At 47.6% G+C, this 26054-nt stretch overlaps 1 protein-coding gene across 3 annotated transcripts; it reads left to right on the plus strand.

Moving 5' to 3' along the window:
* Positions 1-146: 146 nt before the first annotated feature.
* AMZ1 (archaelysin family metallopeptidase 1) lies at positions 147-24772 on the plus strand. Of its 3 annotated transcripts, none has more exons than XM_083585769.1 (7): positions 147-257; positions 7723-8062; positions 9218-9385; positions 11457-11585; positions 17776-17942; positions 22250-22426; positions 24035-24772. In XM_083585769.1, the coding sequence occupies exons 2-7, from the start codon at positions 7759-7761 to the stop codon at positions 24602-24604; spliced, it is 1515 nt and encodes a 504-aa protein (XP_083441895.1). In that variant the 5' UTR covers positions 147-257; positions 7723-7758; the 3' UTR covers positions 24605-24772. The 3 variants fall into 3 exon arrangements, with proteins under 3 accessions (XP_083441895.1, XP_083441897.1, XP_083441896.1); XM_083585771.1 differs by having other exon boundaries at positions 24079-24279; XM_083585770.1 differs by lacking the exon at positions 147-257 and adding an exon at positions 313-450.
* Positions 24773-26054: the final 1282 nt, after the last annotated feature.

Below are 26054 nucleotides of genomic sequence, written 5' to 3' on the forward strand. Positions count from 1 at the left end.
ATCACGCCCCCACTTTCCCCGACACTGCCCCCCTTCCTCATCGGAGCCCCCCCCTCCTTCTGCCTCGCCTGCTCTCTCCCCAGTCCTCACCCCGCCTCTCCAGCCGGCGGCGCGCAAACCCCATCCTCCCGGCGCGTCACGGCTTCGCCAGCTGCCCCCGCTCCGTCTCCCGCTCGCCCCAGCCAGCCTCCCTCCCTCCACGTCTGCAGGAAGGGAGATCCCCGCGCAATCCCGGCTGCGTTTGGAGGGAGAGCGAGGTAAGTGACGGCCGCTTCGCCGCCGCCAAGCGCTGCAGATTTGCACGAGAGGCGAGCGAGCGAGGAGGAACCCCGTTGCAAATCGCGGAGGTGGAGGAGGAGGAAACGCGCCTTTGCAAAGTGGCTTCTCCAGATCCGGGGAGGTGGCGGGAGGAGTTTGGGGACTCCCCACTCCCTGGGGAGAAAAGGGCAGGTGCGTCGCGCACAACTGCAAGAAATGCTGGCGAGCCACGTCGCTGCTCAGGCTCAGCCAAGTGCCGTCTTGGGAAGGGGCTTCGCTCATCTCCGCGTCGACGCGGGAGATCCGCTTCCCGGCTTCGCCGCCGCCGCTCGACCGGGAGAATTCCCTTGCCTGGGGCTCCCGTTGCCCTTCGCCTGTCATCGGACGGGAAGAAGGACAAGCGTCGAGCAACTTGCCACAGGCTCGGGGGCAGAGGCGTTGCGGATCGGGAGGTGCTGCAGCGGGGTGCGAGTGAACGTGAGAATGAGCCCGGGAGTCGCGTTCCGGGGTCCGGCGCGCACGCGGGTCGGGAGAGCGTGACGGGCGGGCACCCCGTGTCCACAGTGCCAGGCCGAAAAGGGGAAAGGGGTCCCAAGGGGAGGGGGTGCGATCGGCGCCAGGGTTATCTCTAAACTCGCAGGATGCGCCGAGAGTGCCTGGTGTTCTGCAAAATAATACCGCCGCCCGCCCTGGTCCTCTGGAGGCCCTTCCGTTAACCTTTACATTCATGTAAATCCCGCCCCGCCTTTTTAATAGATGGAGCGAGCGCTTCTGAAGCAGGCAGCGTGGTTTAGGAGCATAGGAAGCTGCGTTGCCGATCTAGCTCAGTGTTGCCGGCACGGGCCGGCAGCAGCACTCCAGGGGTTCAGAGGAGGCATTGCCAGCCCTAGACGGGAATGCTGGGACCTGTTGCATGCAAAGCAGGTTCTTTAGCGGTAATCTACAGCCGTTTCCTAGGGTATCATTAAAAAAAATATACTGCCCACCCAAAAAGTGATATAGAATCAGAATTGTAGTGGTGGAAGCCACCCCACAGGTAATCTAGTGCCCAGCCTCCTGCACTGCAGGAATCACAACTAAAGCATCTATGACAGGTGGCCATCCAAGCAGTGGCATAGCGTGGGTTGTCAGCACCCGGGGCAAGGCAAGTAATTTGTGCCCCCTAACCCATGGATTTGCCCTAGCCCCAGATGTTGTGCCCGGTGCGGCCGGCCCCCCCTGCACCCCCCATGCTACACCACTGCATCCAAGGTCTGCTTAAAAACCTCCAAGGAAAGGAAGTCTGCCATCTTCTGAGGAAGTCTGAGGAACAGTTCTAGCTCTTCCAGATGTTTAATCTGAAGCTGCTTTCTTCTGACTTGAATCCACTGGTTTGGGTCCTACCCTCCAGAGCAGGAAAAAACAAGCTTGCTCCATCTTCCATGTGGCAGCCCTTTAGGATAGCCATCAAATCCTCCTCTTTTCTAGGCTAAACATACCCAGCTCCCTCAACCGTTCCTCATCAGGCTTGGTTTCCGGACCCTTGATCATCTTGGTTGCCCTCCTCTGCACACGTTCCAGCTTGTCAACATCCTTCTTAAACTGCGACACCAAGAACTGGACACAGTACTCCAGTTGTGGTCTGACCAAGGCAGAATAGAGCGATACTATGGCTTCCCTTGATTGGGGCACTATGCTTCTGTTGATGCAGCCTAGAATAGCACGTGTACTTCTTGTTGCTGCAGCACACTCCCAGCCGTCATTCCTTCTGTGGTCACTGTTTTGGATGGGCGGCCAGAATGACCATCAGGCACTGTGACTGTCTGCAAAGCATTCCCATACGGCAGTGTTAATGTTGCCAGACTTCATGTCACGTTTGCAGACATCTTTGTAACACAGAGTTGGTCTGCCGATGGGCTTGGTGCCCAAAGCCAGCTCCCCGTAGTGCATGGGTGGGCAAACTAAGGCCTGGGGGCTGGATCTGGCCCAATCGCCTTCTAAATCCGGCCCATGGACGGTCTGGGAATCAGCGTGTTTTTACATGAGTAGAATGTGTGCTTTTATTTAAAATGCATCTCTGGGTTATTTGTGGGGCATAGGAAATTTGTTCATATTTTTTCTTCTTCAAAATATAGTCCAGCCCCCCACAAGGTCTGAGGGACAGTGGACTGGCCCCCTGCTGAAAAAGTTTGCTGACCCCTGCCGTAGAGCTTGCCCCTGGGGATCCTGCCATCTTCCATTCTGTGGACATGGCCGAGCCACGATAGGAGTGTGAACACACTGGGAATGTGGGCTTGGGAAAACACATCTTGGTTTGAGACTCTATCCTGCCATGTGAAACCCCAAATCTTCCTGACACAGCGCACATGGAAAGTGTTGAGGCGTCACTCCTGGTGGCTGTAATTGCCCACGACTCACTTCCGTAAGGGACGCAGGTGGCGCTGTGGGTAAAACCTCAGCGCCTATGACTTGCCGATCGCATGGTCAGCGGTTCGAATCCCCGCGGCGGGGTGCGCTCCCGTCGTTCGGTCCCAGCGCATGCCAACCTAGCAGTTCGAAAGCACCCCCGGGTGCAAGTAGATAAATAGGGACCGCTTACCAGCGGGAAGGTAAACGGCGTTCCGTGTGCTGCGCTGGCTCGCCAGATGCAGCTTGTCACGCTGGCCACGTGACCCGGAAGTGTCTGCGGACAGCGCTGGCTCCCGGCCTCTAGAGTGAGATGAGCGTGCAACCCTAGAGTTTGTCAAGACTGGCCCGTACGGGCAGGGGTACCTTTACCTTTACCTTTTACACTTCCGTAAAGCCGCATGCTCAACAGGCAAGCTTGGTAGACCTTTGTCTTGGTACTGGATTTTAGCATCACCTTTCCCCAAAGCCTTTTGGAGAGGCAAGCTGTGGCCGTAGCTCCCTTGCTGGCACTCTTCTCCAGCTCTTCTCCTGTGATGCTGGCATTGGGAGGAGAGACAGTTTGGGTTGCTTCCCCAGGAAACAGGAAGGAACCTCTGCAAACTCTGTGGAGGTAGACTCTTACTGCTCCTCATCACAGCACAATTCCTAGGAGCCACACACACACAACGGTGAGTTGCAAAGGGCTGAGCAATCACATTGCAAACCTGCAGCCTCGCAGGTAGATTAAGGTTACCAGACATCCCTGTTTCCCAGGGACAGTACCTATATAAAGGGATTAAGGCTCTGGGTTAAACCACAGAGCCTAGGACTTGCTGATCAGAAGGTTGGTGGTTCAAATCCCCATGATGGGGTGAGCTCCCGTTACTCGGTCCCTGCTCCTGCCAACCTAGCAGTTCGAAAGCACGTCAAAGTGCAAGTAGATAAATAGGTACCACTCCAGTGGGAAGGTAAACAGCATTTCCGTGCGCTGCTCTGGTTCGCCAGAAGCAGCTTAGTCATGCTGGCCACATGACCCGGAAGCTGTACGCCGGCTCCCTCGGCCAATAAAGTGAGATGAGCGCCGCAACCCCAGAGTTGGTCACGACTGGACCCAATGGTCAGGGGTCTCTTTACCTTTACCTTACCCATATAAAATCCATTGAAGTTGAAAAGTGTCCCTGGATTCATGGAAAAAAATCTGGTAAAACCTTAGGGTAGATCCATGTTCAGCTATGTCACAGTGCTCCAATTTTCCTACGCCTCTTTTTAGTTGCCTGTTGTGTGAGCACGGGCCTCTGGTGGCTCCTGTTTTGCTTTTTTAAAACTGGTATTGCCTTAAAAACAAGGCCCATTTATGCAAAGTATCCGGTCTCTCCAGAGAAGTGTGAACAAGGTGCCCCTGAGCAGTGTGGAAAAGCTGCCGTTCGCCCGTGGGCGCCTCCATGACATGGTTTTTATTCTGAGAAGCTCTGCATGGTGACGGTCTGTGTGCATTTCCTTGTCCTCTGTTCTGGGCACATTGGAAATGGCAGGAGAAGGAGGCTCCTGAATGTCTGCCAGGGCTGGGGGGGGGGGACAAACAGAATGGAGAGATCACTAAAATGAATGGCCAAGTGGAATATGCAGCTTTGAAACAGAGCGACATAGCGGGGGGGGGGGGGAGGGGAGGAAGCCCTTGGCAGAGTTGCAAAAGCCACGTGAACCTGTGAGCCAAATATGCTTTGCTTTAGCAGAGCATCATTATGAACTTCAGTTCATAATGTCCCACTCATTGCACTCTCTGATTTACAAATGGAAAATGAGGACTGAGAGGGTGGCTTTGCCCAACGCCTTTAGCGATGAGCGATGTTAAACTGGATTTAGTGCTCCTCGTTTTCAAAGGATTCAGCCAGAAAACAGCTGAATGCAACAGCTAGACTGGTGACTGGGAGTGGCCACTGGGACCACTGGTCCTGAGAGATCTGCATTGGCTCCCAGTATGTTTCCAAGCACAATTCAAAGTGTTGGTGCTGACCTTGAAAGCCCTAAAAGGCCTCAGTCCAGTATACCTGAAGGAGCATCTCCACCTCCATCGTTCTGCCAGGACACTGAGGTCCAGCTCCGAGGGCCTTCTGGCAGTTCCCTCCCTGCGAGAAGCCAAGTTACAGGGAACCAGGCACAGGGCCTTCTCAGTAGCGGCGCCCGCCCTGTGGAAAGCCCTCCCTTCAGATGTGAAGGAAATAAGCAGCTACCTTATCTTTAAAAGACATCTGAAGGCAGCCCTGTTCAGGGAAGTTTTTAATATTTAATGCTGTATTGTTTTTAACACTCAATTGGGAGCCGCCCGGAGTGGCTGGGGAAACTCAGCCAGATGGGCGGGATATAAATAATAAATAATTATTATTATATTATAATACAGCTTAGATCCAGATAGAATCACCAAGTTGGAAGACTTGGGACAGATAAGAGAAAGCCCTTCTTCACGCAGCAGGGGGTCAAATGATGGAACTCGCTCCCCCAGGAGGCAGTGATGGCTACTAACCTGGATGGCTTGAAAAGAGGATGAGATGCATTCATTGAAGGAGGAGAGGGCTCTCAGTGGCTCCTAGCCACAAGGGCCACGCTCTGCCCTCCACGCTCTGGAGGCAGCCATGCTTCTGAATCCCAGTTGATGGAAACCATGGGAGGGGAGAGTGCAGCTTGTATGCCCAAATCCTGCTTGCGGGTTTCCTATCTGGGCAATGGCCTTGGCCCAGTATACCTGAAGGAGCGCCTCCACCCCCATCGTCCAGCCCAGACACTGAGGCCCAGCGCTGAGGGCCTTCTGGCGGTTGCCTCCCTGCAAGAAGTGGTGTTACAGGGAACCAGGCAGAGGGCCTTCTTGGTAGTGGCACCCGCCCTGTCTGATTTTTAGAAGACAACTGAAGGCAACCCTCTTTAGGGAAGTTTTTAATGTTAGATTTTTTAAAATATTCCATTGGGAGCTGCCCAGAGTGGCTGGGGAAACCCAGCCAGATGGGTGGGGTATAAATATTCTTATGCTTATTCTTATTAATTAAGCCACTGTGAGAACAGGATGCTGGACTAAGCCAGAGTCCCAGAATCTACAGCCTCTTTCTCACTCCCTTGAGCCGTTCACTTGCTGCTGCCTTTTCCTATGGAATAGGTTGCCAACTCCCCCTGCTCCTAGTGTAGCAGCCCAGAGTGTTGGACTGGGGCTTAGGAGATCCGGGTTTAAACCACCCCCCTCAGCCATGAAGCTCACTGGGTGAGAGTCTCTCAGCATAGCCTACCTCACAGGTTAGCTGTGAGGATAAAGGGGAAGGGGAGAATGTCCTTGAGCTCTTTGGGTGAAAGGTAGGATATAAATGCAAAACTACAACAATAAAAGAAACGGGATATTTTATTATCGTTTACAGTGGTACCTCGGGTTACATACGCTTCAGGTCATGTACGCTTCAGGTTACAGACTCCGCTAACCCAGAAATAGTACCTCGGGTTAAGAACTTTGCTTCAGGATGAGAACAGAAATCGTGCTGTGGTGGTGCAGCGGCAGCAGGAGGCCCCATTAGCTAAAGTGGTGCTTCAGGTTAAGAACAGTTTCAGGTTAAGTATGGACCTCCGGAACGAATTAAGTTCTTAACCCGAGGTACCACTGTATTTCTTAACTGCTTTCTAAGCAACCATCTCAAGCTGATGTATGCTAGAGATAATTAAAAAGACGAAAAAAGCAAAAACTTTTAAAACGAACCTTAAGCCATACAAAGCAGACATTTGTGGTGAAGAGCCATTTATCTCGCTGGGAAGGAGTCAGAACAAAAATGCCTTCAGTTGCTTCCAGAATGTGGGCTCCTGCAGGGATGCTATTCCACAGAACAGGGACAGCCACACTAAAAGCCCTGTTCCGAGTTACTCCAGAGGAGGCTTCTGAGATCTTTGGAACTTGCAGGATAACCTTTCCCACACACCACACAGGGCTACTGAGTATATAAGAGATAAGGAGGATCTCGCAGGAAACCTGATCCTGAGTTGTACAGGGACTTGTACTATGTTAAACCATTGTAAGCCCAAAAGCTTTGCAAATCACCTGGAGATTCACCAGTAAACCCCAGTCTTCCTTGTAGGCACTTCTGGTTTAAAGCAGTAGGGTGCAAAACCTTTTGACGTCCCACGCTTAAACTCTCGTTCTGCCACACAGTCGTGCCCTATTTTATTATGCTGCTCGTGTTTGCTGCCGTTGCTCCAGAATACGTCTTATCCGAGGAGGGTGGTGGCAGAGCAAAGCAGAGAACGAGAAGGATGGAGCTGAACCTTCAAAGAGAATAATTCATGGGTGCTTGTTGGGGAGTCGTTTGGTAGTAGCTGACTTACAAAGGGAATCATTTATGAAGAGATCATTGAAAATTGCACGTGGTGTAATTTAGGGGTGCCTGGCACGATGGCAGCCCTAAGCAATGCATTGTATTACAGGAAGGAAGTTCCACGGAGCATCATTTTGGATGGAAACGCTAAACCAAACCATTCTGCAACGGCAGATTGGGATTGAGTTTTCCCAGGGGATGGAGAAATAATCACTAAGTATTTTTAAAAATAGGCAGGTAGATAACATCTTACACCAATTTCACTTACCCGATTGCAGACTTGCGTGGATCACTGCCAAATAAATAAATAAGAAAGAAAGAAAGAAAGAAAGAAAGAAAGAAAGAAAGAAAGAAAGAAAGAAAGACAGAGAAAAAGTAGGCGGGAGAGCAGGGGAAAATGGTGGGCAAGTCCAACCCTTTGCAATGCAGGAATTCTGCCAACACTTGTCCCTGGTTGGGCTCAAACCACCAACCTTCTGGTTAACAGCCAGATGCACTGACCCATTGTGCCAAGGACTGTGGGGGCGATGATTAAATACTTACATCTTTCTGGGATCTGATTATTTAATAGACAACAAAACAAATGTGAAATGGTGCCCCCTGGGTTCTGGGCTCCCAGCTTTGATCTCTTCTGAACCGCCATCCTACAACACCTTGAGATGTTTCAGGCGATCCTCAGGGCTTGCTGGCTCCCCTGGCAAGCTCCCCTGTGAGCAGAGTCTAGTTAGATGCTGACCATGGTCTCTTCTCCTGGCAGAGGGCGGCACCACTGAAGCGGGGTCTGCCGTCAGCGATGTTGCAGTGCAGACATGCCCAAGAGTTCAGCTTTGGGCCCCGAGCGCTGAAGGACGCCCTGATCTCCACGAACCCTGCGCTGCAGGAGCTCTACGCCAAGGCCTTCTCCAGCGCCGAAAAGCTCTTCCTCTCCGAAGCGTACAACCCGCACAGGACACTTTTCTGCAGCCTGTTCATCCGGACGGCTTTCGACTGGCTCCTCAGCCACCCTGATGCCCCTGAGGACTTTGAAACCTTCTACTACTCCCTGCTGAGGAGGAAGCAGAGAGTCTACCGCAAGCACATATACCTGCAGCCTATAGGTAATGCACCTGCTGGGTCTTTGGCACCAACTAACAAAGGAGACAAGGATGCCATGTGTGGAATTGAGGTTGTGATGGGAGAGCTTTGCAAAGGAGACAGGGAAAGAGGGATCTGTGCCATAGTTTGTGCCTTTCCTCTTGGTCAGGGCACCTACTGCTTTGCATGCAGAAGGTCTCGAGGTAGGGCTGGGGGAGACCCCTGCGTGAAACCCTGGTCAGCTGCTGCCAGTCAGTGTAACCAATGCTGAGTTAGATGGACCAATGGTCTGAACTCTGTATAAGGCAGCTTCCTATGTTCTTTAGAAGGGTGCCAGCCCTCCCATCAGATGCCAAAGAGATAAACAACTACCTGACATTTAGAAGACATCTGAAGGCAACCCTGTTCAGGGAAGTTTTTAATGTGTGACATTTTAATATATTTTTAATCTTTGTTGGAAGCCGCCCAGAGTGGCTGGAGAAACCCAGCCAGATGGGTGGGGTACAAATAATAAATTATTATTATTATTATTATTATTATTATTATTATTATTATTATTATTATTACAGCAGCAACAGTAGTGGCTCTGACCACAACAGTACATGATAGTCTGACTGATTTCCCTGTAGTTCCTTTCTTCGACCAGGGCTTGGTGGTGACCGAATCTTCACCTGAAATCCCTTAGGAAACAGATTGAGAGGCCACTCTTGTCTTTGGAGTCCTGCTTCAAGTCCCCATAGGGACTTCACCAGAGCCAGTACCCATCTCTAGTTTTACAATGGACCCTGTCCAAAATCCCCTAGAGCCAGTCTCGCATGTGGCTTTGGATGTAGTTGAAGACCCTGGGTGTGTTTTGCTTCATTTCTTCCCACATTCTGAAGATGCTGGATCCTCCCTGGTAGACAAGCAAATTGTTTTCGCTTGCAGTAAGTCTTCAGATACAGAGTGCCCTCTCCCCTGTTAGTGATGTTCTTCTCTGAGGAAGACAATGGCTGCTCAAAAAGTGCAAATGCCAGGGTCTTACAAAACATATACAAATAATAACATCGGAGGCTCATGCTCTGGGGATGCTTCTCCTTCCTTGGGATTTTTCTCCTTTCTTGCATTGCTGTAGGGCATAGTCCCTCCCCCCTTCAGAAAGAGCCCCAGAGGAACTGACTTGATGCTTCTGCTCTTAGATCTAAGCGACGGTCCTGCTGGGATCTCGCTGCTGGACTCCCTCTGTGGCTGCGTCGAGTCTTTCTTTTGGGGTCTCCGAGTCAAGTGCCTTCCTTCTGTCCCTGTCTCTTCCATCCACTGCTGTTACCGTCACAGCCAGGATTCGGACAGAGTGCAGCTTCATACAGGTAAGCCGACAGGAGAGCAAGTTGGGGGACGGCGAGGCGTGTTACTAGGAAATGGGGCTCAAGTCTGACTCGGGAGAAGGGGGTAAGTGGAGAATTTTGCCAGCCCAGAGGCAAGAGTCAGAGGCAGGGGATCCTTCACGGCTGGAGGGTGGAGCAAAGGATGGGTTGGAAGAGAAGGAGGAGGAGGCAGGGCAGGCAAATGAAGGGCCAGGTGCTTCCCCACCCTCCCCTGTACCACTGTCTCCCAGAACCAGAAGGGGAGTGAAAAGGGAGGAGCAGAAGAAGTTTCCACACAGGTGCAGTCTCCGGCTGCGTGCCCAAATCCCGACGGGAGAAAGTACATAAACTGGTGGAGGGGAAGTGGTCCCCTGTTTCTGCAATTGCTCCATAGAGGGCAGACCTGGGAAGAGCATAGTAGATACGAGACTGCTGTGTGTGGGTATTCAGAGCTTTGACAATTAAGAGCTAGCTACCACCCATGTAAGGGACACGGGTGGTGCTGCGGGTTAAACCACAGAGCCTAGGACTTGCAGATCAGAAGGTCGGCGGTTCGAATCCCCGCGACGGGGTGAGCTCCTGTTGCTTGGTCCCTGCTCCTGCCAACCTAGTAGTTTGAAAGCACGTCAAAGTGCAAGTAGATAAATAGGTACCACTCTGGCGGGAAGGTAAACAGCATTTCCGTGCGCTGCTCTGGTTCACCGGAAGTGGCTTAGTCATGCTGGCCACATGACCCAGAAGCTGTACGCCGGCTCCCTCTGCCAATAAAGCGAGATGAGCACCGCAATCCCAGAGTTGGCCACGACTGGACCTAATGGTCAGGGGTCCCTTGACCTTTACTTCCCATGTGCATTTCTTTGGCTGGGAAGTGCCTTTGACAGTTACCGAGAACTTGAGGTCATCCTTGCCCTCTTCCCTTCTCCCTTGAGTACGTCCTTGAGTCCCCTCAACCCTCTTAGGCCAGGGATAGAGAAGCCGTGTGGCCCTCCAGAGGTTGTTGGACTCCAGGTCCCATCATCCTTGGCCACTGGCTGTGCTGGTGGAGCTGATGGGAATTGGAGTCTAGCAGCCTCTGGAAGGCCGCGCAGCTTTCCCACCCTGATTTAGGCGATGTTTCCCTTTTGCCTGTACAGTGGAGGAGGAAAGTTGTGAGGCAGGGGGTGGGAGAATAATATTTCCATGGAAAATCATTCCATGATTAGCAGCTGCAACAGTAACCAACCAGATGAAGGATTGCAACCACATTTTCCTTTTGGAACATGCCGCCCCTCACCACACAAACATATTTCCATCCCTTTGTTTTCATGGAAAAAGGTGCTAACCCAAATTGGGTGTGTTCATAATGGATTTCTGATTAGACTGATACCCTGTGGGTGTGTTCTGTTCATCCTGTTCCACCCCAGCTACCCAGGAAAGGTTGCAATATATTTAAACTCAGGCTTGAAAATAAATGCTAGAAAATCTCATTGGAATAACAAGTCATTACAGAATATGACTTTGGTCCAAGCTACCTGAAAGCTCCTATCTCCCTATACAAACCCATCCAGGTATTAAGATCCTCGAATGAGCATCTTCTCCTGGCCCCATCAATATAAGAGGCACAGTTGGGGGTGACATGGGAGAGACAGGGCCTTTTCTGTGGCCGCTGCCATACTGTGGGATTCCTTCCCAAGAGAGGTCAGACTGGCCCCCTTTACTTTATCTTGTGAGCCTCCCTGAGATCTTCAGATGAAGGGTAGTATATAAATTTAATTTTAAAAAAATACTTTAATGCTGGTTCCAAGTGTGTTTCTCATGTATTTTAACTGTATTATTCCATTGGCTAGTTTTATTGCTTTGTATTTTCCAACAGTGTTTTTAAATGCTGTAAGCTGCCTTGAATCCCATCTTGGGAGAAAGGCAGGAAATAAATACAGTACACAAACAGACAAACAAAAGCCTGAAACAGGGTAGGCTGTTCTTGCTGCTGAAGGGCAGGGAATAGGTTTCTAAATTATCTTCCAAGGGAATTGAAAGATTGACAAGTTTCACTGGATTGTGTCTTTTGTTTTGGCATCTTCCTTCCCCCCCGTAGATGGGATCCTGACCTTTCTGAAGAACAACAAGCCCCTGGATGCCCTCTGTGTCTTGGGTCTCACCCTTGCCGACCTCTACCCCTGTGAAACATGGAGCTTCACCTTCAGCAAGTTCTTGCCTGGCCAAGGTTTGTCCAGGGATGGGGAGGAAAACACTTCCATAGTTCTCTTAAAAACTAGTAGTGACGAAGCCGTATACTATGGTTACCAGATTTTTTTCAATGAATCCGGGGACACTTTTTTTTTTCTTTGAAGCTGAGTAGCAACAGGGAGTCAGTAGTGGGGATGGTGAGCCAAAAGACCCTGGGCCCAAGCACACATGCATATTGTGTAAAGGTGCAAAGCCCTTCTTTCACACCCTGTGAAACATAAATGCACAGTTTTTAAAAACTGGGCAACAGCACGCCGCACGCCCGTGACTCCCGAGCCTTCCCCGATCTCCTGCCCCCTTCCTCCTTTGTTTTGACTGATTGGGGCAAGCTTGGGAGTCACAGGTGGGTGGCTGTTGCCCAGTTTTTTTAAAAAAAATCTGTGCATTTATGTTTCACAGGGTGCAAAAGAAGGGCTTTGCACCTTGCCTAGCAGAGAAACCACCTGCCTTGCACCCCTCCTGGGCAACGCCTGCCCGCCTGTGACTCTCGAGCCTTCCTAGATCTGTCAAAACAAAGGGGGAAGAGGGCAGGAGATCTGTACCACCGGACATTCCTGGTTCCCCTTCAGCAGTGGAGGTGGCAGCGAGCAGCTCCTGAAGCCAGCCAGAGCCAACTGCACTACCAGGCTGGCTCCAGGCTGCTGAGGCTGCCACTGCCACGTTTCCCAGGGACAGATTTGCAAATCTGGGAACATTCCAGGTACGGAATTTGTCTGGGGACAGATTTGAAAAACCGGGGACTGTCCCCGGGAACCGGGGATGTCTGGTAACCCTACTGTATGCCCTCTGGGGAGGGAGCTCCAAAGATGCGGAGCCACCAGTAAAAAGGCTCTGTCCCTGGAACCCACCAGTCTAACAGCACAGATGTAGTATCACCTCCCTCTCTACAGGAAAGGACCGTAGTTCAGTGGCACAGCATCTGACTTGCAAGCTAAAGGTCCCAGGTTCAACCCCCAACATCTCCTGACAGGGCTGAGAGAGACACCTCTCTAAAACCCTGCAAAGCTGTCAATCTGTGTTGACAGTACTGATTTAGATGGACCAACCGATGGTCTGATTTCGTTGCCTATGTTCCTGTGCTCTTCTTTCAACTTGCCACACCCAAGCCCACCTTTTCCACGAAGCACTTCCTTAACATCCACACTCCAGTCTTCATTTCCAGAATAAGCACCTCTGGCTGCATCTGCTCACATCTATCACCTGTTGCCCTTGGCTCTCACCTCCGTTTGCTATCCCAGGGATGGCGGGAGTTGCAGTCGCAGGTTGACCACTCCCATTTGGGACTGTGAGCTCCTTGGAGTGCGGGGTGTGATGCTGAAGCCAGATGCACACAGGTGGGGGAATTCATGGCTATAAGTGGCTACTAGGCACGATGGCTCGGCTCTGCCTCTAGAGTTGGGAGGCAGCAGCAGCAGAAGAAGAGTTTGGACTTGATATCCCACCTTTCACTCCCCTTTTTGTTGTTGTTTAGTCATTTAGTCGTGTCTGACTCTTCGTGACCCTGTGGGCCAGAGCACGCCAGGCACTCCTGTCTTCCACTGCCTCCCGCAGTTTGGTCAAACTGATGCTGGTAGCTTCAAGAACACTGTCCAACCATCTCGTCCTCTGTCGTCCCCTTCTCCTTGTGCCCTCAATCTTTCCCAACATCAGGGTCTTTTCCAGGGAGTCTTCTGTTCTCATGAGGTGGCCAATTCACTCCCCTTAAGGAGTCTCAAAGGGGCTAACATTCTCCTTTCCCTTCCTCCCCCACAACAAACACTCTGTGAGGTGAGTGAGGCTGAGAGACTTCAGAGAAGTGTGACTGGGCCAAGGTCACCCAGCAGCTGCATGTGGAGGAGTGGGGAACCGAACCCGGTTCACCAGACTACGAGTCCACCGCTCTTAACCACTACACCACACTGGCTCTCTTCTGTGCTTCTGAATACTGGTTGTGCTCGGATCCTGCTTGTTGGTTTCTCACAGGCAGCTGGGAGAAGAGGATGCTGGACCAGCAGAGCCACTGGTCTGGTGCAGCAAGTTCTTCTTAAGTTCTTAATGTGTTTGCCCCCCCTGTATATTTTTGACTGGATTAATTTAAGAGCGAAACAATGATTGATTGTGGTCCTCTCCTCCTGAAATCCCGCCAGTTCTTCCACTATTCTGCAGTTTTCTATAACTTGTTGTTCCGGTTTCATTAATAGTTGCCAAGCGTTTAATGTGGCAGGGATATCAATGAGGTTCATTGGGTGGTTAATTAGTTGGACAGCCTCCACCCCGCTTTCTGATATAGAGGAACCCTGGTAAACCAACCAGATGGACATTAGGCAGTTTGCTTCAAAAATAAAACAAACAAACAAAGGATCCTACCAGATTAATTGTAATTTAATTCATTTAGCTCTACCAGCGCTTTTTTTTGCAGCATAGTTATCAATCCTGCTGCTTTTCCAACTGCTTGTTTTTTTGCTTTTAAAACCGGGTTTTATTGCAGTTTAGTAATCTGGAATTCTATATTTTAAGCTGCCTGGGAATTGATCTGAAATAATAAAATAATTACTAACGAAATGCCTGTGAGGGTACACTAGGTAAAGCTACCTGTGGCAGAGCATCTTCTTGGCTTGTGCAGTCAAGTGCCAGGTGCCTGGGTGGTGCTGTACAAACTCTGCGGCTCAGTAGGCCAGCTCTTTCGGTCCCTCTGTGGGCAGGTAGGTGAGTCCACCCACTTGTCAATCATCTGGTGTTATAATGACATCAAAGTTGACCCACGGGGATCAGGGAGGGGTTTTTCCACCAGCATGTTCCCCATAGCAGGGGTTCCATCTCACCCTCTGGATTGTGGATGCCTGCTGCCGCAACATGGAAGTTGCAGTGGCTGGCAGCTCCTCTTCCTCCTCAGTCAGCAACACACCCTTTTCCACAATGGAGGGGCTCTGTGTCCAAGCTCTCCCCCCGAAAAGGGTGCGTTGCTGGTTGGCTGTGGAGGGCAGAGCTGAACTGCTTCTCTCTTAGAGCCAGCACCACAGCCTACCGGCAGCTTTTCTCATTGACTTTGTGGGTGCCCAGCCCCCACAATAATATTATTGTGGGTGCCCAAGCACCCACAGCGCGCCAGAGTTGGCTCTTATGCCCCATAGGGAACACAGTGGCAAAGCAACATCTTGTTGTTGTTTAGTCGTGTCTGAGTCTTCGTGACCCCCTGGACCAGAGCACGCCAGGCACTTCTGTCTTCCACTGCCTCCCACAGTTTCGTCAAACTCATGTTGGTAGCTTCGAGAACACTGTCCAGCCATCTCGTCCTCCGTCGTCCCCTTCTCCTTGTGCCCTCCATCTTTCCCAACATCAGGGTCTTTTCCAGGGAGTCTTCTCTTCTCATTAGGTGGCCAAAGTCTTGGAGCCTCAGCTTCACGATCTGTTCTTCCAGTGAGTACTCAGGGCTGATTTCCTTCAGAAAGGATAGGTTTGATCTTCTTGCAGTCCATGGGACTCTCAAGAGTCTCCTCCAGCACCATAATTCAAAAGCATCAATTCTTTGACGATCAGCCTTCTTTATATTCCAGCTCTCACTTCCATACATCACTAGCAGGGCTGAATTCTCTGTTCATCAGTTAAATGCTACTACTTTGGCTGAATGTGCAAGTTCCCTATGGGGAACTGGTGGCCACAGCCAGTGCAGAATTGAACTCTGTTCCCGCACCCATCAGCTTATGTCAGCTGTTATGTCAGTTGATTGACAGCTGGGCCTGGTTTTGGAGAAATGGCCTTGTGGGCAAAACTGGACACCCTGCCAGGCCAAGATTGGCCCAGAGGCCAGAGATGCCCAACTCCTGCTATAATGGATTTATTTGAATATTAAAGTTGCATACAGCAGCGTATTAAAAATAGAATAGAATAGAATAGAATAGAATAGAATAGAATAGAATAGAATAGAATAGACTTTATTTGCGTAGCCGACAGGCCATAGCATCAAAGGACAAACACCGACAAAAATGCATTACGAATATAGTTACCATAAAATCTTATGACCTATTAAAACCCTAGGTAGAAGCTGGATTATCATTCATCCATGACCCTCTGTCCCATGAGTGGTGGCCTTTTCTCTGGTAGATTGTTCCAGGTTGGTTAAGTGAATAGGGCAGAACAACAATAGACCATTGCTTCGTATTAGCACACCTCATTGACAAATATGTCAATAAAGCACGTGGGATTCTATACGCAGCATTTATTGACTTGAAGGTGGCCTTTGACTCAATCTCACGAGTCAAACTTTGGGCTAAACTCAATGCTACCAACATTGACAAAAGATTACTATTCTTGATAAAAAGCCTATATAAAGACTCCAAGTTATATGTAAGAACCTCAGTAAATGGGCAACTAATTGGCCCTGTACCAGCCACCAAAGGAGTCAAGCAGGGCTGTATTTTAGCCCCAGCCTTATTCAACTTATATATAAATGACATGGTCAAATACCTAACATCCCCGGAGTTTCATGCCCCCAAATTGGCCGAAAAATCAATTTCAGCGCTACTCTATGTGGACGACGCAGTTCTCTTATCACGAACTAAAGTAGGCCTCAAAAGGTTACTAAGAGAATTCTCAGCCTACTGCAGGAGAGATCAACTGGTGGTTAATCACCAAAAAACCAAAGTCATGGTCTTCGCTAGGAGACACAGACATCATAGATGGGAGATGGACAATCAGCCAATAGAACAGGTCAAAATTTTCAAATACCTCAGAGTAGTCTTCCAGTCAACAGGGGCCTGGGAGGCCCATCATAAATATGCTAGGGAAAAAGCATCTCAAAGCGCCAAAATACTGTCTCGCTTTTACTTTACGAAGGGGGGCAGACATATCCCAGCAGCTCTGGAGGTCTTTCAAGCAAAACCCTTGGCGCAATTACTCTACGGGGCCCAAATCTGGACAGGAAATCATTGCCGCACACTTGAAACGGTCCAGTCTAAATTTTTAAGACAGATTCTAGCCGTTCCACCATGCGCACCAAATGCGGCCCTACGGCTGGAGACTGGCCTCCTCTCCGTCGAAACCCAGACCTGGCTAAGAACATTCAACTATTGGCTTCGCTTAAATTTAAACCCATCCGGACTACTACCTCTAGTAGCACGAGATGCTCATAGAAGTCGGTGGTCCAAAGTAGTGCATCAAAAGCTACTTATATGTGGCCTCCAAGCACAGCATCTCCTGAAAATGGGTCTCCCCAAGGCAAAAACCTTTATTGACCAGCGCATGAAGGATATCAAGCAGCAGAATAATTTGGCCTATATTAAGAAATTTAGTGCTTGGTACGCTTATCTGCCCCCCTCCCACTTTGATTTTCGGGCACTTTATTTGTCTACCTTAACCATTCCAAAACTCAGGCGGGCCTTTACACTGGCCAGACTAAATATGTTACCCTCAGCTGTTCTTGAAGGTAGATATCAAAAAATTTCATTTGAGAACCGGCTCTGCCCCTGTGGAGCTGGCTACGTAGAGACTGTGTCACACGTTCTCTTGTCTTGCTCCCTATATAAAGATCTCAGGGACGAGACCATCACGCCGCTCCTATCTGCCATCCCGGGCCGCTCTTGTGAAGCCAAGTTGTTCTCACTCCTAGCTGACCAGAGCAGCTCGACAACAGAGAAGGTTGCCAGGTTTGTCGAGAGAGCAATGAGACTGAGAGCTGCTATCTGAACTTTTATTTTTCTGCTTGTCAGTCTTTTATAAATTTAATGAACTATTTTTTTAAAAAAAGAAGTCAATAAGATATACTACTGAGCATTATTCTGCCTGCAAAGTTCTGCACAATTTGCTTAATGCATTCTGGGGCAGCAAGGCTCCTCAAGTACACGTTTACCACACACTCTCCAGCAACAAAACCTCCTATAAATTGGTACTTAACCCCTCACTATTCTATATAAGCATAACACTGGCTTGCTGTGTGCATAATGAAACCAAGCCGCAGTCATCCTCAGCTCCATCTCTCTCTTGCTTAATGCTTAATTTTTAGAAGATAAAACAATGCTGGGATCAGACTGACATCTGTCCATCTTCTCTATATATTTCAACAGACTTCATTATGTAACAGATATCTCTATACCCAGATGTGTAAGGGTGGTTTTCCTATCTGGGCGGGATGCCTGGGCGTCTGAGGAAACAAGGCTGACCTCTCTCCCCCCTCTTGTTTCCTGCCTCCGCAGAGGTGGGGGTCTGCAGCTTTGCCAGGTTCACGGGCGACTTCCCCCAGATGGGTTGCACCACATTAAACCCAGCGCCATGGAGACAAGAGGTTCATGACGAAGTTATGGAGCATGCCAGACATCAGGCGTTGCTGTTCAACATGCTGGAGATGCTCCAGTGTTGCAAGGTGAGGCGTGCAATATTTCCCCAGCAGTGGAGCACCTGTGTTGCATGCAGAAGGGCCCAGGTTAAGTGCCCAGCAATTAGAAACACACACAAAAGGATATGGATTTACATATAAGCTAAAGAAGCTATAGCTTAGGGCCCCACTCTCTTGGGGGTCCCCCAAAAAATTAAAGGAAAAAACACACCTGGATGTACATTTCCAAAATATAAGATAAAAAAACCAATAAAAGCTACATACAGCAACAGTGTTTTGTGTTGTGTAGGCTCCTAGTAATGGGCCCTGCCTGCTCACCTGCTCCCTCAAATATCACTGGTTTGCTCATTTCTATATATAGGGTGCCTACATTCTGCATGGACTGGTTGCAGGGCAACATGTAGCATGCAGCTGCAGACTGCAGTGCAGCACAGTTGAATGTTGGTCAAGTTGTTGTAGCTGTTATCTAATATTAAAGAGTGCTTGAAGAATGATGATCAGGCAGCATAGATTAAGGGTATGAGCATATATTATGAGTATATATTCAACACAAAAAACAGTGACAATTTGTTGTTGACAAAGGACAGCTGGATATATATATATATATATATATATATATATATATATATATATATAATATTTATTAAGGTTTTACAAAAAACAAAGGTTTACAGAATAAAGAAAAAGCATAAAAAAAGAAAAAAAATAAGAAAAAATACAAAAAATACAAAAATACATAGAGAAGAAAAAAGAGGAAAAAAAGAAAAAATACAAGATACAAAAAACAAATAAATAAGAAAAAATTAAAAACAAATCCATTTTTTAATATCTTTAGGCTCATTTGCTTGTTTCCTTGACCTCCTCACACCTCCCCTTTTTGTATTCCCATTTACATAATCAATTCAGCAAATCCTTACCCTCTTTCCTTTATCTTAACTCTATATCTTAACATATTATAGCTATATTTTTTCATCCATTATCAATCCATTTTTTCATATTCTTATTAACCTTGTTGCTAATGCCACTTAATTTCAATCCAGCATCATTTTAACATTCATTAATTTTACAATATTTCTGCAAATAGTCTTTAAATTTATTCCAATCTTCTTCCACCAACTCTTCTCCCTGGTCTCGGATTCTGCCAGTCATTTCCGCCAATTCCATATAGTCCATCACCTTCATCTGCCACTCTTCCAGGGTGGGTAAATCTTGTGTCTTCCAATACTTTGCGATAAGTATTCTTGCTGCTGTTGCTGCATACATAAAGAAAGTTCTATCCTTCTTTGGCACCAATTGGCCAACTATGCCCAGGAGAAAGGCCTCTGGTTTCTTCAGGAAGGTATATTTAAATACCTTTTTCATTTCATTATAGATCATCTCCCAGAAAGCCTTAATCTTTGGGCACGTCCACCAAAGGTGAAAGAATGTACCTTCATTTTCTTTACATTTCCAACATTTATTATCGGGCAGATGATATATTTTTGCAAGCTTGACTGGTGTCATGTACCACCTGTATATCATTTTCATAATATTCTCTCTTAAGGCATTGCATGCCGTAAATTTCATACCAGTGGTCCACAACTGTTCCCAGTCAGCAAACATAATGTTATGTCCAACATCTTGTGCCCATTTAATCATAGCAGATTTAACCGTTTCATCCTGCGTGTTCCATTTTAACAGCAAGTTATACATTCTTGAAAGTATCTTAGTTTTGGGATCTAACAGTTCTGTTTCCAATTTTGATTTTTCCACCTGGAAGCCAATTTTTTTGTCCAAATTATAGGCCTCTCTTATTTGATAATAATGAAGCCAATCTCGCACTTTATCTTTTAATTTCTCAAAACTCTGCAATTTCAATTTGTCTCCTTCTTGTTCCAGAATTTCCCAATATTTTGGCCATTTGGCCTCCATATTGAGCTTTTTCTGAGCCTTTGCTTCCATCGGTGACAACCACCTTGGGGTTTTATTTTCAAGTAGGTCCTTATTTCTTATCCAGACATTGAACAATGCTTTCCTGACAATATGGTTTTTAAATGCTTTATGTGCTTTAACCTTGTCGTACCACAAATATGCATGCTACCCAAAAACGTTATTAAAACCTTCTAAGTCCAAAATGTCTGTGTTCTCAAGAAGCAGCCAATCTTTCAACCAGCAGAATGCTGCTGATTCATAGTAAAGTTTAAGGTCTGGCAGGGCAAATCCACCTCTTTCCTTTGCATCAGTTAATATTTTAAATTTTATTCTGGGCTTCTTGCCCTGCCAGACAAATCTAGAAATATCTCTCTGCCACTTCTTGAAACAATCCATTTTGTCCAAAATTTGCAGTGATTGAAACAAAAATAACATTCTTGGCAATACATTCATCTTTATAACAGCAATTCGACCCAACAAGGAAAGCTTCAAATTTGACCATATGTCTAAGTCCTTTTTCACTTCTGACCAACATTTCTCATAGTTATCTTTAAATAAGTTTAAGTTCTTAGCAGTCATATTAACCCCCAGGTATTTTACTTTCTTAACCAATGTTAAACCTGTCTCCTTCTGAAACCCCTCTTTCTCAATCGGTGTTAAATTTTTCTCAAGAACTTTAGTTTTTAACTTGTTCAGCTTGAATCCTGCCATGTGACCAAATTCTTGAATCAGTTCTAATACTCTTTTAGTACTAGATTCTGGCTCCTGTAACATCAAAACTAAGTCATCTGCGAAAGCTTTCAGTTTGTATTGTTTGGCTCCGACCTGTATACCTTTAATCAGATGGTCCCTTCTAATCATATTTAGCAAAACCTCCAGGACCGAAATAAACAGCAATGGGGAAATTGGGCGGCCTTGTCGTGTCCCTTTCTCTATCTTGAATTCCTCTGTCACCACATTGTTAACAATTAATTTAGCCTTTTGTTCTGAGTAAATTGCACTTATACCATTTACAAACCCTTGACCAACCCCCATCCCCTGGAGATTTTTCTTCATAAAATTCCAAGAAATATTGTCAAAGGCTTTCTCCGCATCTATGAAAATTAAAACTGCTTTAGTATTAATATTCACTTGCAACTTCTCCAAAATGTTAATTATATTCCTCGTGTTGTCAGACAAGTGTCTATCTGGGAGAAAGCCGGCTTGGTCCTTATGTATCTCTTCCACTAATACTTTTTTTAATCTATTAGCCAAAATATCAACAAATATTTAATAATCCACATTGAGCAGGGATATGGGGCGGTAGTTCTTAAGTTGTGTCTTTTCAGACTCAGTTTTCGGTATAAGCGTAATATAGGCTTCCTTCCATGACTCTGGCACTTTTTTCCCCTCCAAAATTTTATTACAGACCTCCTTTAGTGGTTGAATTATCCAATCTTTCAAGGATCTATAATATTTTGAGGTTAGGCCATCCGGCCCTGGAGATTTGCCCAACTGCATATTCTGAATAGCACCTTCTACCTCCTGTTCTGTAATTTTTTGGTTCAGCATTATCTTATTTTCTTGAGAGATTTTTTGTAATCCATTTGTTTTTAAAAATTGGTCTATATCAAACTCTTTCTGTGGCCCTTGTGTGTATAACTGTTTAAAATACCTCTGGAAGCATTTTTTAATTTCCACTGGATTCTGAATGTTCTTTCCTTCCACTTCCAAGTTAGTAATAGTGTTGAGCTTTTGTCTTTTTTTCATTTGCCAAACTAGCAATTTTCCACATTTATTAGCCGATTCAAATGTCCTTTGTCTCATTTGTTTGATTTTCCATTCAATTTCCTGATTCATCATCTTCATATATTGCACTTGGTATAACTTTATATCTCTCAGAATCTCTTGTGACTTTGGTTTCGCTCTCAGTTTCTTCTCACCCTCTTTTATTTTTTCCAAAATTTTATCTTTTTTCTCATTTTGGGCTCTCTTCTTTATTGCATTCTGTTGAATCAGAAACCCCCTCATAACTGCTTTACTTGCGTCCCTGATTATTCTTTTTTCAATAGTGGTGTTCAAATTTATCTCAAAATAGTCTCTCAAGGTTTTTTGGGCCTTCTTAGTGACCTCTTGATCTCTGAACAAGGTGTCATTCATCCTCCATCTGAAGGAACCGGTTGGTGTTAATTTCATCTCCATTTTCACAGCATTATGGTCGGAGCAAATTTTTGGGCAAATTTCCACTTTTCGAGTCTTAGGTGCCACCGAGGACAGCTGGATATCTAAAGGGCCCCATTATCTTCAGTAGCTGAGGGCCTCATCAAACCTAAATCCGGCCCTGGTGATGGTGGAGGAAAGGAGAACCATTTCAAGGCAGGAAAAGCAAACCCAACAGTGAAAGTTCAGCTGAATCTGCTCTTGGTTTTTCCCCCCAATGAAAGGTCACATGCCATGAGATCTGCCACCTGATTGGCTTGGGGAATTGCCGTTGGCTCCAGTGCATCATGCAGGGGGCTCTGAGTTTGGATGAAGTTCTGCTGCGGCCACTGGAGCCCTGCCCAATATGCCTCCGGAAGCTGCAGTACGTGGTGGGTTTCAAACTCATCGAGCGCTACAAGGTAAGAGACTCAGAGAGCAAGATGGCTCTTTCCCTCCTTTCTGCAAGGCGGGGGTTTGTCTGGTCACCAGCTCCAAGCTGCTCATCTTACAATCCCCATCAGAGGGAGACGGAAGCAGAGAAGTTGTCTGGAGAGCAGAAACCTACAGGCGGCTCAAGAGAGTCTCAAGCCATTTGCCGTGTAGGGCATGGGATCAGCCTGTCTGTGTCCCTGTGTGGCTCTCCTCATGCAGGTCCTCATTCTGGCCAGGTTCTGCACCCCTAAGGCACAGGATAAGGCTGAGAGATGACTGGCCATGGAGCAGGTGCTGGTTCCAGAGGCTGTGCAGGGGCTCTGGAGGATCTGACCACACTCAAGGGAAACGCTTGATGCTTTAGTTCAGCTTTCCATATACTTTGGACTGCTGTTCCCGTCAGCCTCAGCTTGTGCTTGATGGGGCTAATAGGAGTTGTAATCCAAAAGATCTAGTTGACAAAGGCTGCTTTAATCTGAGCTGAAGCAAATGCTTCAATAGCAAATTAGACCTATAATAATAATATATTATTTATACCCCGCCCATCTGGCTGGGTTTCGCCAGCCACTCCGGGCGGTTCCCAATCGAATATTAAAAACACAATACAGCATTAAACATTAAAAACTTCCCTAAAGAGGGCTGCCTTCAGATGTCTTTTAAAAGTAGGATAGTTGCTTATTTCCTTAACGTCTGATAGGAGGGTGTTCCACAGGGCAGGCGCCACTACTGAGAAGGCCCTCTGCCAGGTTCTATGTAACCTCACTTCTTGCAGTGAGGGAACTGCCAGAAGGCCCTTGGTGCTGGACCTCAGTGTCCGGGCTGAATGATGGGGGTGGAGATGCTCCTTCAGACACTGGACCAAGGCCGTTTAGGGCTTTAAAGGCCAGCGGCAACACTTTGAATTGTGCTCGGAAATGTACTGGGAGCCAATGCAGGTCTCTCAGGACTGGTGTTATATGGTCCCGGTGGCTGCTCCCAGTCACCAGTCTAGCTGCCACATTCTGAATTAATTGCAGTTTCCGGGTCACCTTCAAAGGTAGCCCCACGTAGAACGCATTGCAATAGTCCAAGCGGGAGATAGCTAGAGCATGCACCATTCTGGTGAGACAGTCTGTGGACAGGTAGGGTCTCAGCCTGCGTACCAGATGGAGCTGGTAGACAGACACAGAACTGACCTGCGCCTCCATGGACAGCTGTGAGTCCAAAATGACTCCGAGGCTGCGCACCTGGTCCTTCGGGGCACAGTTACCCCATTCAGGACCACGGAGTCCCCCACAACCACCTGCCCCCTGTCCCCCAAAGACAGTACTTCTGTCTTGTCAGGATTCAACCTCATGTCACCCGCCATCCATCCTCCAACCTGCCCAAATCAGGAGTGCCCAAGCCCAAGAGAAGGTCCTAGGTAGGTATCTCCTAGGTAGGGACTTCTGCTTGGGGAGTTTCTGGAAGTCCATGCAGACAACCCCGAGCTAGGTAGACCAATGGGTCTCACTTTGAGCAAGGCAGCGCCCTCTGTTTCTGTGTTCCCTGACTATCAGTGCCCTGATCTGAAATGGCAACAGAAGCAGTTACCCCGTTTTTGTTCTCTGGTGCAGAAACTCTATGCCTGGATGCAAACTCTTTTGTCTACCTGGCCCAGCCAAGACCCGGCAGACTTGTCTGTATCGGAAGACGTTTTGCCATACAGCGCTGACTCTGGGATGGGTGGAGAGAACGATTCCGAAGCGGTGACGTCCCTCTCGGACCCCCTGACCCCAGATACTTGCAGCCAGGCGGTTTCCACATTGCAGGATCTTGACCTCGACGAGCCGTCCTGTTCTCTGGCCGATGCTCCCAGCCAGGAGCGACTGGGCGCTGCTCCCAAGCCCTCGGACATAATTAAGGAGTACACCCTGTGGCTGGAGATGTGCATTGCCGCTCTCGAGAAGGACGTATCCGAGGAGGATCTCTTGCAAGTAGACAAGGCGGTGGATGCCCTGGCCCGCTGGGAAATGTTCACAGGGGAGCTGCCCAGCGTCCGGAGGGACCTGCCTTTTGCCAGTGACACTGTGGGGCTGCGGAAGGTCCTTGGAGACAAATTCTCCTCCTTGAGAAGGAAACTGAGCTCCAGGAAAGCAGCCAGGGGTGAATCTTCCCCTTGTCGCTGGAGATGGGAGGACAGCTAGCCCCACGGAGACACACTGCCTGTTTCTCATATTCATTAATTGTGGGTTTTGTTAGATCCCTTTCTTCTTGTTATGCCTCTCGTCCTTTCCACTGCAAGTTCTCGTTGATTTATCAGAGAAAGAATCAAGAACTCTCCTAGTGCAATTAAAAAAAAATCTTCTACTGAAGTATTTCCTTGTCCTTCCTGAAGCAAGTCTTTGGTTTGTTGTATCCAAATGTACAAATATGATCAGAAGAGTCTTTCAGGTAACCGTTGTAAGTCATATAGGGCTTTAAAAGTTTTAACCAGTACTTTAAATTGGGCCTGAAAATCAACCCAGGTAGACTATTTGGTCCAAACTTAGCATTTTTCTTTTAGGGCTTTGAGAGTTAAATGTATTTTAAGACAAGCACACTCTCCTCTCTCCCACCTCCCATCAAGTCATGAACTTTGTTCTATATAGCTGCACTCAAATTCCAAGGCTAAACCATTGACACCCCCCCCAAATAATGTCACCTTTTTAAGGATCCAGCTATAAATAACTTGAGCTCCTTTGCTGCATAATAAAGCAATTGAGAGGAATGCATGCTTTCCTGGCAATCTCTAGAGACACTTGGGCCTTTTCAACCAAGGAGAAGAGGAGCCGGTGTGGAAATTGTCCTTCCACATACAAAGTCTGAAAAGTATCTGCAAGTGTTCCTTTAGAAACAGGAAGCCAGGATGTAGTTCTTCCAAACAAATGCAATTTAAAATTTAAAAAAGCATAATCTTGCAAGCACTGCTTTTTAAAAAAATAAATAAGAGAAAGTGCTGGTACTCACCATGAAGTTGTTATACCAGAAAAAAAAGAACTTCTTGCAACCATGCTAAATAAATCTCAGGTGTTGTGCTAACTTCTTGCACCATGGTCACAGCACATGCAAATGATTCTGGAAGATATTGTTATGATCTTCATGACATGCAAGACACAGGCTGGCTGAACTGAGAGAACATGACTTTGAGCGCACCCAGCACTCTCTGGCAACCTCTCCGCACATTGCAGTGTATGATGATGATGATGATAATGATAATAATAATAATTAAAAATAATAATAATTTTTTATTTATACCCTGCCCTCCCCGGCCAGAGCCGGGGTCAGGGCTGCTAACACCAGTAAAATTACAATAAAAACATAATGAGGGGGGGGACCCAATTTAAAATACAGGTTAAAAATACAATTTAAAATGCAGCCTCATTTTAATAGTAGCCCATAGATCAAAACCATAAGCGGAGGGAAACATAAGGGTCAGACTGAGTCCAAACCAAAGGCCAGGTGGAACAGCTCTGTTTTGCAGGCCCTGCGGAAAGATGTCAAGTCCCGCAGGGCCCTAATCTCTTGGGACAGAGCGTTCCACCAAGTTGGGGCCAGTACTGAAAAGGCCCTGGCCCTAGCTGAGACCAATCTAACCACCTTGCAACTTGGGACCTC

Source organism: Podarcis filfolensis (genome assembly GCF_964270895.1).
Source record: "Podarcis filfolensis genome assembly, chromosome: 14".
In the NCBI taxonomy this organism is placed as follows: Eukaryota; Metazoa; Chordata; class Lepidosauria; order Squamata; family Lacertidae; genus Podarcis; species Podarcis filfolensis.

Bases quoted from the DNA above. Each gene is read 5' to 3' on its own strand.
- AMZ1 (XM_083585769.1), top strand. From the start codon at position 7,759: ATGTTGCAGTGCAGACATGCCCAAGAGTTCAGCTTTGGGCCCCGAGCG. The intron at 8,063-9,217 runs GTAATGCACCTG...TTCTGCTCTTAG, and splicing joins CATATACCTGCAGCCTATAG to ATCTAAGCGACGGTCCTGCT. The intron at 22,427-24,034 runs GTAAGAGACTCA...TCTCTGGTGCAG, and splicing joins AACTCATCGAGCGCTACAAG to AAACTCTATGCCTGGATGCA.